Source organism: Capricornis sumatraensis, chromosome 5 (assembly GCF_032405125.1).
Source record: "Capricornis sumatraensis isolate serow.1 chromosome 5, serow.2, whole genome shotgun sequence".
NCBI classification, from domain to species: Eukaryota; Metazoa; Chordata; class Mammalia; order Artiodactyla; family Bovidae; genus Capricornis; species Capricornis sumatraensis.
Window position 1 is genome coordinate 14,541,766 of NC_091073.1, and position 15,174 is coordinate 14,556,939.

Genomic DNA, 15,174 nt, shown 5'->3' on the forward strand with positions numbered 1-15,174 from the left:
GAGTGTGCATAGTTAATTTAATGGAAGACACCTGCAATCTTAGGTCACCAAAGGCAAAGATACAAATGACAGCTTAGACCACCCTACTTGGTAAAATGTTAGCCGCTCAGTCGTGTCTTCCTCTTTGTGATGCTATGGACTGTACCCCACCAGGCTTCTCTGTCCATGGGATTTTCCAGGCAAGAACACTGGAGTGGGGTACCATTCCAGTATTGGGAAAAAAGGGTTTTTTCCCCCTAAGGCAGGGATCGAACCTAGGTCTCCCACATTGCAAGCAGATTCTTTACCAGCTGAGCCACCAGGGAAGCTTCTAATCCACTAACATGAGGGCTGAAGTCAGAGGAACATGGAATAAATAATGGAAGAGAGAAGTAAAACCTATCAGTCATGACCAAATGATTAGTTGCAAAAAGGGCAGTGGTTACAGCCAATACATTTCTATTCGCTCTCTTATGTATTTATTTGCATATTCTACTGACCTTTCTCCTTTCTCTTTACCACATTACGATATACAGCTTGTGTTGATGGTAGTGACATTACAGTTTAGTTCACAGGTCACAGCACAGCAGGATAGATTGTCATGGAGCTGGTGGGTAGGACTGTACATCATTCAAGCTCCTGGCCTTGCAGCTGCATGTAGTATGTTAGGGGACGTCATTTCACTTCTGATTGAAGGAACAACTCAATTTATTTAAATTGTGTGCAAATTCTACATTTTCAGATAAAAAGAACAGATCACTGGATCAGTAGATAACTGAATTTTTTATTTCCAAAATAATTAAGGTGCTAAGCATAAAACTTATCAAATGAAGGAAAGATGTTGAATATGCAACCGTGAATTCTAAGAAATGTATTTAATTACATTCTCTTTTCTTCAAAGGAGAAAAAAAATCAGTTATTCCATGTGGCCAATATTATTTCAGTAAGAATTTACATATATAGGAAATAAAATACAGACTCTGTTATAAATATCTCAATTGATTTTAAAGTATTACTGTCAAATAATCCTGATCATTAGATAACAGGTTTACCAATCTTTGTTTTTACAGATTAACAAGTTAAATTAAAAAGAAATGTACAGACATCGTTTTCAGTGCTACGACACAGGGAGAAACACCACGCACACAAACACACAATCAGAAGGATCTCTTATGCCAGGGTTACTTTCTGTCCAGGTCGAAACACTGTTCCACTTTGATTTTTTCTCTTCTTTGGATTTTGAAAGCTTTCATACCTTCAAAAAGAAATGAGACAAGATTTAATACTTATAAATGCTGAACTTAACAAAGCATAAAACAATGGATTGCTGCAAACAAGTTTTTAAGAAACAAAAGACAGTTCTTATAAAAGTTCTTATAAGAGTTTTTAAAAGTTGAACAACAGGAAAGGAACAAAGAGGATGAAGAGGCAAATCAGAGAAGAGAAAATACAAATGACAACGATGAACCGCTCTACTGTGATCAGAGAAATGCAAAAGTGTGAGATGCATACAACGTTCTCAAAATTGGCCAAGGTTCAGTCCAGTCCAGTCCAGTCACTCAGCTGTGTCCGACTCTTTGCGACCCCACGAATCGCAGCACGCCAGGCCTCCCTGTCCATCACCAACTCCCGGAGTTCACTCAAACTCACGTCCATCGAGTCGGTGATGCCATCCAGCCATCTATCTCATCCTCTGTCGTCCCCTTCTCCTCCTGCTCCCAACCCCTCCCAGCATCAGAGTCTTTTCCAGTGAGTCAACTCTTCGCATGAGGTGGCCAAGTTTAGAGAGAGACTAAAATATTTAACATTAGGGTATGGTGAAGCTGGTACTATAACTATATTGCTACTGCTACATACATTTCTGAAAGACAATTTGGCAGTAGATTTTAAAAGCATTTTCAAAAAATGTGAGTAAACTGATGCAACAATTCTACTTCTATCCCAGTGAAATAATTAAGGATATGTGCAAACAGAGGTAAGAGAATGTTCATCACATTGGTCATAGTGAAGACCTGGATGCAACTTATATGTTCAAAAATTGGATGTTATGCCATAGCTGTACTATATAAAATATAGTAAAATAGTAAACTTATTTAAAATGTGAAAGAATGTTAAAGATGTGTGGATGGACGGGGGACTGCTATACAGTAATATGTGCAGAGTGTCTTATTTTAGTAACAGAAAACATAAGCATACAAATAAATAAGATTTGGGAGGTAATGAGGTTTAGGGAAACTGCTGGGTTTTTTTCCCCCTTTGTTTTCTGATTCTTCTACAGTAAGCACGTATTTTGTAGAAGGGGAGCAGAACACGGCCCCCTTAGTGAACCACTTTGGCATGTGGGTTATTTTGAGCTGAAGGAACTCGGGACCCAGCAGACCCGGGAAATCCTTTTACCTCTCTCTTAACTGCCTTTAAAGAACGGACACCGGGGCCTGCACCAGACGTAACTTTTTTTATCTGTGTGGCGGGGCGAACATCTGCTCGTCTCATCTCCTTGTGAACTGCCCTCTTAACCTCTGAAGCTTCAGGCCCCATCCCTTCCCTCAGTTCAGGACACTACAGAGGCCTCAGCTCATTGACCGCCAATGAGTCTTGTTTTTATGGGGTTCCTGTATCTACAAAATTAGTTTATCACCTGTTAACATCTATGTCAGTCAATTATAGACAAGCCAAAGAACCGAGAAGGGAAAGTTGTTGCCACCCCTGCAGTTTGGTGCACACGGAGGCCTCCTGTCGCTGCAGGCGGGGGATCCTGGGACCTCTGACGAGAGCCAGTCAAGGGTCAGAATCCTTACCACATCAGGCTCCTGGGCCTCTGCCTGCAGGTTCAGTGGAAGTGACAGTGGGGAGAGTCTTTTCTAAATTCAGAAGCAGGAGAGAAATTTGTGTGTGAACTAGTGCCTTAGCTACAGCAACTCTGGAAAAGATATCTTGAGTACTCTTGTTTCCTGTTGATCCAATTCTCCCCAAACACAGCTATTGTTTGCTTCCGTCTCTAGCTTTTGTGTCACTTCTCATAAGGAGGAAAACCAAAGAGTAGAAATGCAGTGTGTGCTGTGTGCTTAGTTGCTTAGTAGTGTCCAACTCTTTGCAACCCCATGGACTTTAGCCTGCCAGGCTCCTCTGTCCATGGGGATTCTCCAGGCAAGAATGCCAGAGTGGTTGCCATGCTCTCTTCCAGGGGATCTTCCCAACCCAGGGATGAGCCGCACTGCAGGCAGATTCTTCACCAGCTGAGCCACCAGGGATAGGTTCTGATTTACGCCCACCGTTCGAGCCCACCGGCCTCACAGGCTGGTGACTTCGTGGTTCTAATAGATGTGCATTTGTTTAGACACACTCTGCAGCGGGTCCCCTATATTTAAACAGGTGAGCTTTCCTCTTGTTCTATGTCTTGAGAGCTTGGCTTTGTGACTGGTATGGGTTTGTGACTCTCTGTGGCTTAACCAGAGAGAAGCCAGCCTGAATCTGATGGGCATGAGGAAAACTCAGGATCTGAGACAAGAAGTGATAAGCAGCGATCTCTTTGTTCGGCTGTGCCAGCTCTTAGGGAGTTTGCCTTAAGGTGTCCCAGCCCACAGGGGCCTCCATCAGCTCAAGCTTCACTGTCGTCTTGGTGCAGGGAAGTCCTGCTCCAGGAGCTCCTGTGAGCACAGCGATGGGCAGGTCTTTAGCTGGCGGCATCACGTGCTCTGGTGGCAGATGGGAGACTCCATCTTCACTGCCCCATTCTCACTGCCTGTCACCATGAAGCACTTGCTTTCCTTGGCTAGTTCTGAGTAAACTTTGTGGATCTTCTGAAAGCTACGTCTTTTGCACTCCTTTTGGACACTTCTTATGGTCATTCATGGTTAAGCCATAAAAGGGCTGCAGGTTACAGTCACCATTAAGACCCTATGCGTCAGTGGCCAGATGGATCCTTTAAACTGGAGAAAACGTCTGTTTTTGAAAAACACATGAAAGAGCTCTCATGCTAAACAAGTATGTTATGCTGCCTATGGAAAGACAACAGTAAAAAGACACAAAGGGGTACAACAGCCAGCCTTAGGGTTGTATATGTCTACAGGTCTTTCTCTTTCTGACCTGTTTCACCTAGTATGATAATCTCCAGGTTCATCCGTGTTGCTGCAAATGCAATTATTTCACTTTTTTTGGGTAAGTAATATTCTGGGGTGTGTGTATGTGTGTGTATATATATATACACATGACAACTTCTTTATCCATTCGTCTGTCAATGGACATTGAGGTTGTTTCCATGTCTCAGCTCAGAGAAGCAAAAAGCAAAGGAGGAAAGGAAAGATACATCCATTTGAATGCAGAGTTCCAAAGAACAGCAAGGAGAGATAAGAAAGCCTTCCTCAGTGATCAGTGCAAAGAAATAGAGGAAAACAATAGGGTGGGAAAGACTAGAGATCTCTTCAAGAAAATTAGAGATACCAAGCGAACATTTCATGAAAAGATGGGACAATAAGGACAGAAGTGGTATAGACCTAACAGAAACAGATGATATTAAGAGGTGGCAAGAATACACAGAAGAACTGTACAAAAAAGATCTTCAGACCCAGATAATCACGATGGTGCGATCACTCACTTAGAGCCAGACATCCTGGAATATGAAGTCAAGTGGGCCTTAGGAAGCATCACTACGAACAAAGCTAGTGGAGGTGATGGAATTCCAGTTGAGCTGTTTCAAATCCTGAAAGATGATGCAAGTGCTGCATTCAATATGCCAGCAAATTTGGAAAACTCAGCAGTGGCCACAGGACTGGAAAAGGTCAACTTTCATTCCAATCCCAAGGAAAGGCAGTGCCAAAGGATGCTCAAACTACTGCATAATTTGCACTCATCTCACACACTGGCAAAGTAATGCTCAAAATTCTCCAAGCCAGGCTTCAACAGTATGTGAACTGTGAACTTCCAGATGTTCAGGCTGGATTTAGAAAAGGCAGAGGAACCAGAGATCAAATTGCCAACATCTGTTAGATCATCAAAAAAGCAAGAGAGTTCCAGAAAAACATCTATTTCTGCTTTTTTGACTATGCCAAAGCCTTTGACTGCGTGGATCACAATAAACTGGAAAATTTTGAAAGAGATGGGAATACCAGACAACCTGACCTGCCTCTTGAGAAATCTGTATGCAGGTCAGGAAGCAACAGTTAGAACTGGACATGGAACAACAGACTGGTTCCAAATAGGAAAAGGAGTACGTCAAGGCTGTATATTGCCACCCTGCTTATTTAACTTATATGCAGAGTACATCATGAGAAACGCTGGGCTGGATGAAGCACAAGCTGGAATCAAGACTGCTGGGAGAAATATCAATAACCTCATATATGCAGATGACACCACCCTTATGGCAGAAAGTGAAGAACTAAAGAGCCTCTTGATGAAAGTGAAAGAGGAGAGTGAAAAAGTTGGATAAAAGCTCAACATTCATAAAACTAAGATCATGGCATCTGATCCCATCACTTCATGGGAAATAGATCGGGAACCAGTGGAAACTGTCAAGAGTTTATTTTTGGGGGCTCCAAAATCTCTTTGATGGTGACTGCAGCCATAAAATTAAAAGACGCTTACTCCTTGGAAGGAAAGTTATGACCAACCTAGACAGCATATTTAAAAACGAGACATTACTTTGCCAACAAAATTCCATCTAGTCAAAGCTGTGGTTTTCCCAGTGGTCATGAATGGATGTGAGAGTTGGACTATAAAGAAAGCTGAGCAGCAAAGAAAGAATTGATGCTTTTGAACTGTGGTGTTGGAGGAGACTCTGAGTGTCCCTTGGACTGCAAGGAGATCCAACCAGTCCATTCTGAAGGAGATCCAACCAGTCCATTCTGAAGGAGATCAGTCTTGAGTGTTCTTTGGAAGGAATGATGCTGAAGCTGAAACGCCAGTACTTTGGCCACCTCATTCAAAGAGTTGACTCACTGGAAAAGACTCTGATGCTGGGAGGGATTGGGGGCAGGAGGAGAAGGGGACGATTGAGGATGAGATGGCTAGATGGCATCACGGACTCGATGGACGTGAGTCTGAGTGACCTCCGGGAGATGGTGATGAACAGGGAGGCCTGGCGTGCTGCGATTCATGGGGTTGCAAAGAGTTGGACGCGACTGAACTGAGACTCCTAGAAAGAGGAAATAATCAACAAAAAGATAACCTACTGAATGGGAAGAAATATTTGCAAATGATGTGACCAGTAAGTGCCTAATACCCAAACTATAAGGAGTACATACAACTCAACATCAAAGAAACCTGAGAAAAAAATGGGGAGAGGATAAGAATAGACATTTTCCAAAGAAGACATACAGACAGAAGGCTAACATCTCTAATTAGAGAAATGCAAACCGAAAGCACAGTGAGATACCACCTCACAACTGTCAGAATGGCTATCATCAAAAAGACTAATAGATAATAACGGCAAGGATGAGGAGAAAAGGGGACCGTCTGACACTACTGGTGTGAGCGAACGTTTATGTCACCACTATCGAAAACAAAACGGAGGCTTTGTACAATATGGATGTTCCTCCAAAACTAAAATGATAGAACTACCATGTAACCAGCAATTCTAGTCTGGGTATATATACAATACCCAGATTATGCAATTAGTATTAATTAGTCTACTAGATATTACTATATATAGAATAGTAATACTAGTAATATAGTATAGTAATGCTATATAGTATTAGTATACTCTATATTGCTATATATATAGAATATTAATATAGTAAATATAGTAAGTAATATAGTAGAAAAATAGTAAATTTAAAAAGATGTATTTTAGTGTTCAAAGAAGCATTATTTAGAATTGCCAAGGTATGGAAGCAACAGAAGTGTCCATCAGTAAACAACTGGCTTAATGAGATATATGTATATACAAAGGAATATTACTCAGCCATTAAAAAAGACTGAAGCACTGCCATCTGATACAACATGGATGGACCTAGAGAATACCATCAGAAAAGACAAATACCATCATTATCACTTACTTTGGAATCTAAGAAAAATGAATGTATAAAACAAAACAGAAATGTACTCAGATATAGGGAACAAATCAGTGGTTACCAGATGAGAGAAGGAAGGAAAGGAGCAAGCCAGGGTTTGGGGGTTAAGAGGTACAGACTACTCTGTATAAAATAAGGAAGAATTATATTGTTCATCACAGGGAAATGCAGCCATTATTTTGCAGTAACTTTAAATGGAGTATAATCTATAAATATTGAATCACTATGTTCATACAAAGTGAAGTAAGTCAGAACAAGCATTGTGTATTACTGCATATACGTGGAGTCCAGAATCTAAAACAATCTTAAGTGCATATATGGTGAACCTGTCTGCAGGGCAGGAACAGAGAAGCAGACATAGAGAAGGGCCTTGTGGACAGAGAGTGGGGCAAGGGGAGGGTGGGGTGAGCTGACATATATACACGACCCTGCGTAAGGCAGCTGGGGGGAAGCTGCCCAGTGACACAGGGAGCTCAGCTGGGGGCTCTGCTGCAACCTAGAGCGGTGGGGCAGAGGGGAGGCTCAAGAGGGAGCGAAAGGATACATGTCTACAAACAGCGGCTTCACGTTCTGTATAAGAACTAACACAACACAGTAAAATACTCCAATTAAAAAAGAAAACCCCAAGGCTAAAATTTGGGGATGGAAATTAAACAGGGTCTGTTTGTCTGTGTTTGTTATATCAATGTATATGTGATATTTTGGAGGAATATTGCCATAATTTGTAAAATGATTACTTAATTGGCTTAAAGAAAACAGCAGCACAAATTTAATATTTCTCAACTCTCAGAAACATAATACAAACTAATCCAAGTAAAGTGATCTGGGACACTGTCCAGTAAATATAAGGTAAGGTATATCTGTTGTGAAACTTGCCATGACAGTTAACTGCTTTAATATCCCATAAACTTTTCATAAGTGAACTTCTCAACAGTAACTTTTTATGGTATGTCTCCTTTGTTTCCATAATCTCTTCAGTAACTTAAACCCTTAGTTTTGGTAAATGATGAAAATTCACTGGATATCTAGATCATTTTTAAATATGATAAAATACTGAAACATTAACTACTGAACACAGTATTATTTACTTTTGGCTTCTTACAATGTAGAAACTAAAAATATTTCAAAGTATAAAGAAATGTGTCCCATTATACACTGAAGAATTGTACTGTTAAGGTGCATTCTTCTGGAAATTATGAAATGTATGCAGTAATCTACCAGTCTACAAAATGCTAGTGTAACAGTTCAAAATTACAAGTTAAGTTTTGTGTTAAGAATTCTAATTAATGTCTTTAATTAGAACTGAGAAATTACAAGGAAAACAGCTATGCAACTCTATTTTGACTGTTTCAGAATGGGAAAGAATAAAGGACAAACTGAAAGAATACAGAAACTTGCAGAGAGACTGACTTTGTGTAGTCAAGGTGGATAAGATGGAATGAATTTACTACAGGGGTTAAAAGAAAGTTTTAGTTTATATACTACCACTATTAAAATATTCTCCTTTATGACAAAAATTTTTTGGGCTATTGGTCTGGTACTCCTGAGACTATGAAAGGTTCTTTACCTTTTTAAGTAGACTTCATAGAAAACTTTTTTAGAAATCAAAATGCTATTTTATCCAAATAATTTCCTATACCTCATGTCTTATTACTTAAGAAAGCCTTAAGTGTGTTGTTTTTACACCTATGTAACTCTATTTGCCTGCAAAGTCTCTGACATTATGGTTAAGCGAATAAGTATTGTTTAACAGTAAGGTATATAAAATAGTAAAAAACAGAATGGGAAAGACTAGAGATCTTTTCAAGAAAATTAGAGATACCACGGGAACATTTCATGCAAAGATGGGCTCGATAAAGGACAGAAATGGTATGGACCTCAGAAGCAGAAGATATTAAGAGGTGGCAAGAATACACAGAAGAACTGTACAAAAAAGATCTTCATGACACAGATAATCACGATGGTGTGATCACTCACCTAGAGCCAGACACCCTGGAATGTGAAGTCAAGTGGGGCTTAGAAAGCATCACTGTGAACAAAACTAGTAGAGGTGATGGAATTCCAGTTGAGCTATTTCAAATCCTGAAAGATGACGTTGTGAAAGTGCTATACTCAATATGCCAGCAAATTTGGAAAAGTGAGCAGTGGCCACAGGCCTGGAAAAGGTCAGTTTTCATTCCAATCCCAAAGGCAATGCCAAAGAACGCTCAAACTACTGCACAATTGCACTCATCTCACACGCTAGCAAAGTAATGCTCAAAATTCTCAAAGCCAGGCTTCAGCAATACATGAACCGTGAACTTTCAGATGTTCAAGCTGGTTTTAGAAAAGGCAGAGGACCCAGAGATCAAATTGCCAACATCCGCTGAGAGGACCCAGAGATCAAATTGCCAACATCCGCTGAGAGGAACCAGAGATCAAATTGCCAACATCTGCTGGATCATCGGAAAAGCAAGAGAGTTGCAGAAAAACATCTATTTCTGTTTTATCAGCTATGCCAAAGCCTTTGACTGTGTGGATCACAATAAACTGTGGAAAATTCTTCAAGAGATGGGAATACCAGACAACCTGACCTGCTTCTTGAGAAACCTGTATGCAGGTCAGGAAGCAACAGTTAGAACTGGACATGGAACAACAGACTGGTTCCAAATAGGAAAAGGAGTACGTCAAGGCTGTATATTGTCACCCTGCTTATTTAACTTATATGCAGAGTACATCATGAGAAACGCTGGGCTGGAAGAAGCACAAGCTGGAATCAAGATTGCTGGGAGAAATATCAGTAACCTCAGATATGCAGATGACACCACCCTTATGGCAGAAAGTGAAGAGGAGCTAAAAAGCCTTTTGATGAAAGTGAAAGAGGAGTGAAAAAGTTGGCTTAAAGCTCAACATTCAGAAAACAAAGATCATGGCATCAGGTCCTATCACTTCATGGGAAATAGATCGGGAACCAGTGGAAACAGTGTCAGACTTTATTTTTGTGGGCTCCAAAATCACTGCAGATGGTGATTGCAGCCATGAAATTATGTTATTAACATGTCTTATGAATATTACATATCAGACATTTAGGAATTGTATACAATTCCTGTAATTCCAGTTATCTTTTAAAATTATATGTCACAGAAATACCCAAATTTCCTCATCAACTCCATTATAGTGATGTTTCATCTGTTTTTTTTTATTTTAGGAGAAGAGCTTCAGATTTACAGAAAAGTTGGCAAAGATAGTAAAGAGTTTCATCAAATCTTTAACCATGGCCACTTTTAAGTCTTTTTCATTTATAATTATTGTAAAACTGTTCCTACAGAAGTGCTAGATCTTCAGAGAGACTTATGGGAACTACTCTAACAAGGGCTGGTTTCTGATAACTTTCAGTTTATATCACTGAATTAGGTAAGAATTAGGGCTTCCCTGGTAGCTCAGAGGTTAAAGCGTCTGCCTGCAATGAGGGAGACCTGGGTTAGATCCCTGGGTCAGGAAGATCCCCTGGAGAAGGAAATGGCAACCCACTCCAGTATTCTTGCCTGGAGAAGTCCATGGACAGAGGAGCCTGGTGGGCTACAGTCCATGGGGTTGCAAAGAGTCAAGACATGACTGAGTGACTTCACTTAGGTAAGAATTTGTAGAACTCTAAAGGAGAAACTGATGGCTTCATAAAACTGCTAACAAAAGATCCATAAAAATTAATTACATGGGACTGAATGAACTACTGAGGACCATTATAGTTTTTATGACTTTGTATTTATCAAGTATTGTTTTATTTTTTCCAGATTTAAGGAAACCTTTTTCTTTTAAGCTATCAATAATTTGGTTAAATATGCCTTTGTGAACAAAAATGAAACATGTTTTCTACCTGATCCTTCCAGAATTCAGAAACTCTCAATGAACATTCCTATGGCTACAGTTATTTCCATAAGTTCAAGGAGAATCCTTTCTCCTTGTGATAGGGCACAGCTGGAAGCACTGGTTTTATTACCAAGGCTTTGACTGGAATATCACATGTGAAGAATGCACAGAGAACCAAAAAGACCAGTGTTAAGAAACTAAGATTGATTTTATGGAACCAGTAATGCTCCTTGGAAAACCCGCCTGGTACCTTTTTTTCAGAGTTCCCAGTAACCTTACCAGATGAGTTTAGGAAGGTCATTTCCTGGCAGGTATAGGGACTTCAGGGTATCTTTGAAGTGAAGTTGCTCAGTCGTGTCCGACTCTTTGCGACCCCATGGACTGTAGCCCACCAGGCTCCTCTGTCCATGGGATTCTCCAGGCAAGAATACTGGAGTGGGTTATCATTTCCTTCTCCAGGGGATCTTCCCGACCCAGGGATCGAACTCAGGTCTCCCGCATTGGAGGCAGATGCTTTAACCTCTGAGCCACCAGGGCAGGGTATCTTGGGGACCTCCAAAAGAGGGGAATTTAAGCCACCTGAATACATAAACCTTCAGTCAGCCCTCTATATCCACAGTTCTGTATCCACAGATTCAACAAGCCCTGGATTGTGTAGGACTATAGTACATGTTTACTGAAAATCGACTCTTGTAGTTTAAGTCCATGTTGTTTGAGGGTCAACAGTATATAGCTACTGCAAGCAAAATGTTATGGTAAGTACTTGCCTTGGCTTCCAAGCATCAAGTCTTTTAAAACATCAAACTGAGATTCCTTCTGCAAATTTCCAGCAAGAAGCACCTATATGGTCAATTACTATTCTTGCTGAACTTATGTAAATAATCAGGCCAAGTTTATTGAAACTAGATTTAATTTGAAACAGTTTAGTCTTACTGTGGTTATTTAAGTTAGAAATGGAGGTCATTGTAGAGAGAGAAATCATGTTTCATTAATATACTTTTTCTTTGTTTTTAAAATTTAAAAAGTCCATTAACCAATTCATTTGATTAAATCTGATTTATATAAATATACATTTATGTAAAAATAAAAATTTATTTTTAACTTCTTTACGTTTTTGAGTGTTTGAATGCATGGCTACTAAGCAAATGTTTTTGAACTGGCTTTTAAATATTCCACATATTATTTGTGATTCGAAAAAGAACGCTGGCAGTTTGAAGAACTGTCGCTTGTAATAGTTGTATACTTCTGAATCAGAATTTGTTACTTACAACTCAGCAAAGGTCTTCCAGTCCTCTTCACTGATGGATGGCCGAGTATGGCTAAGTGCAGTCATTAAATGTGACTGGCTAATAGCCAAACTGGTTCTGATTGGTCCTGGTGGGTTAAGGGTATCATCCTCCTTAAGCAAAAAATAAAATGACAGAAAGTTAACTAAGAGACATAAAGAAAAAGAGTTATTTGCTTTTGCCACTTTCTTGGGACTACGCCTTCCCTTTCTCATAAAATTACCAAACACTGTTAGCATATAACTGTTTGACTGATCGATGTGTCTCAGCCCTTTTAAATAAAGAGAGTGCATTTACAAATCGAAAAAATACATATCAAAAACAGGAAAACAATCTGTAAGAAGTTTTACAGTTACGACGAAGGGGGAAAGCCTTACTCCAGTCTGGCTCTGGTATCTGCCTTTGATGCTGCTGATGTCTGCCCTCAGTTGATCTCTTTGCTCCTGTGTGAGTTCTTGATAACCCTCCTGGGAGGCGGTTCTGAACAACGGAGGTCGTAATGACTGATCTTTCCCAGGAGCTCCAGGCAACTCCTGAGTCATGGAGCTTGGTGCTGACAGGCATTGTGAGCTCTGCATGGTTAAGTATAATGAGATGGGAGGGAAGGAAAAAGAGCAAGGGAGAAAAAAGTTATGTACTTATCAAAGATAGAATGACAAACTTTCAGCAGGAAAACTTTACCATGGGTAAGCTTGCATTGTAACTAGCTAAAATTTAAGCAGGTTTAAAATGCATTCATATTCTATAAAGGATCATCTATACCTACGTGGCTGACCCGCCAGAGAGTGAAAACTGCCATCATACAAGGTGGTTTTTTTTTAAATGCTTTGTTATAAATCCCCCAGTAATGCTCTAATGATAGGTTATACTAAGGTTCTAGGGCATTTCTACATGTTAAGAAACAAAAAAAGAGGAGAATTAAAACTGCTTACTATTCTTGAGAATAAAAATGGGTTACTTTTATATTTTTTAAAACCTAGTTAAGGAAATCTACCTAAAAAATTACTGAATATTTGTAAAAATGTTAGTTTACCAATAAAGTAACAGCGAATCACTATCTTCTGAGATATGCGTTGAATGCTATTTTAATTTAGAAAAATGGTATTGCCCAAATTTAATCTGGGCTTCCCTCGTAGCTCAGTCGGTAAAGAATCTGCCTGCAATAAATGCAGGACACCCAGGTTCAAACTCCTTGGGACAGGAAGACCCCCTGGAGAAGGAAATGGCAACCCACTCCAGTACTCTTGCCTGAGAATTCCATGGACAGAGGAGCCTGGTGGGCTACAGTCCATGGGGTTTCAAGAGTCAAGACATGATTAAGTGACTAAAACACACTAATTTAATCTAAACATTTTCCCTGTTGAAACATTACTAATAACTTTTTCACTATGCTTATAACTTTCTACCAGAAGTATTACCAAAAGATAACATTTTGTCAGAATTTTTGAGATTATCATACCAAATTTCTCATCCTCAACTGTTCTACAGTAATAGAATTTAAGTTTAACATGAAATTGATCTGCTACTAAAGATGTTTTAAAGCTGCTAATGAAGAGAGAAAACCTGAAAGAAACCAAAGGGAAATCACAACCCCTGGCTACCTCGGCTCCCCTTACTGCCAGCCCTGTCTTCACAAGGAATGAAAATGACTGATTAGTGCATGGAAAGACTGCTTTACTGACGGAGTCACACCAACCAGAAAGAACATGGGGGGCCATAAACTGAAACAACATATGGCTTCCTACTTCAAAGCTGTACAACTACACAAGTTACCAAATCAGAAGAGGTTCCATTTCCAAGTTCTGATTCGTAAGAGCTTCCAAAGTAGAGCCGGTACATATTGAACTTTGATTCATCTTGAAGCACCTCAGACATCTCCAGAGAAACCAGGGACTGCTCTAAGCCACATTCTCCGTCTCCAGCTGAATCATCAGAGCCACTGCTGTGGTTAAGAAAAACCATTGAAGACAGACTCAGGTCACTATCAGAGCTGGAACCTCCATCCTAAAACACACAAAAGGACAGTCGGCTGTAAAGCTCTAAATAATCCACAATTCAAAAATAAACCACACAGCATTCTCACAGATCAAGGAAACTCTAGGCCCTTTTTACAAAAGTTCTTATTGATTCTCTAATGGTTCTGAGGCATATCACATAATTTTAACTATTAAAATAAGGAAAGACAAAATGGCATATATAGGTAATTTGCCAATCATATCCCCTAAAACTAACAAAGCTAGGACTCAGACCTCTGGATTTTATTTTCATGTCTCTTTAAATTCATATTTTTCTATTCTGAAATGAAAAAGTACTCTAAAACATGGCTGATGCATCATTATAGAGTGCTTTACAAATAAACACCCTTTCTGCTGGTAAAATGGCGCAGGGGGAGGAAACACCTTCCATGGCTTTCCAAAACAAGTAGCACAAACTTGGAAGTATCTAAATTTAGTCCCTGCAATAACTTCCAACAAAATGTGAAGGAGAGAAGTATACAGGAAAAGTCTTCCTAGAAAATATATGGTAACGTCCATCGTACGGCAGAGTTCAAATTCTTTGTTGCAAAAATTACAATATTATCCTTACAGAAAAAACTTTCTGGGGCTGGAATACCGAAAGTACAGGATAAACCTAGACCGTCTTGTCCTATAGGGAAGTAAGTGATCAGAGAACGAGGACTACACACCACAGAGGCACAGGAGCCATCCCAAAGGGGCTCCTACTGGCCAGACCTGGGCAACCTGAGCTTCAAAACAACTATTTGATGATTGTTTTAAAAAGTAAAAAATCTGAAATCGCAATGTAATTCCTGACACTTTGATTCAGATGATACCCTTCCACACACCAACTATATTTTGCCAATAGTAAGGGAAGGTGAAAGAAACAGACACTACATTCTTCATGTAAGTACAAATCCTCTACAAAGCCAGTATCCCAATTACGGTACACTTGACTAAAGGCAAATTCCTGTAAAGTTAAACTGAAGTTGTTCAAAAGTAAAACTTTGTTTTTAAGGTTGAAACTGACACTGAACTGCTCATATCCGCGTAAGACGC

The 15,174-nt window shown here is 39.7% G+C and overlaps 1 protein-coding gene across 2 annotated transcripts in view; it reads right to left on the bottom strand.

The window, feature by feature from the left end:
• Positions 1-848: 848 nt before the first annotated feature.
• PEX1 (peroxisomal biogenesis factor 1) overlaps positions 849-15,174 on the bottom strand; it is a 71,726-nt gene continuing 57,400 nt past the window's right edge. For both annotated transcript variants that reach the window (XM_068972985.1, XM_068972984.1), the window contains 4 exons: positions 13,892-14,122; positions 12,496-12,690; positions 12,101-12,231; positions 849-1,234 (listed from right to left, as the gene is read on the bottom strand). In XM_068972985.1, coding sequence (XP_068829086.1) covers positions 1,150-1,234; positions 12,101-12,231; positions 12,496-12,690; positions 13,892-14,122 — 642 coding nt within the window. In that variant the 3' untranslated portion in view covers positions 849-1,149. The remainder of the gene's footprint in view (positions 1,235-12,100; positions 12,232-12,495; positions 12,691-13,891; positions 14,123-15,174) is intronic.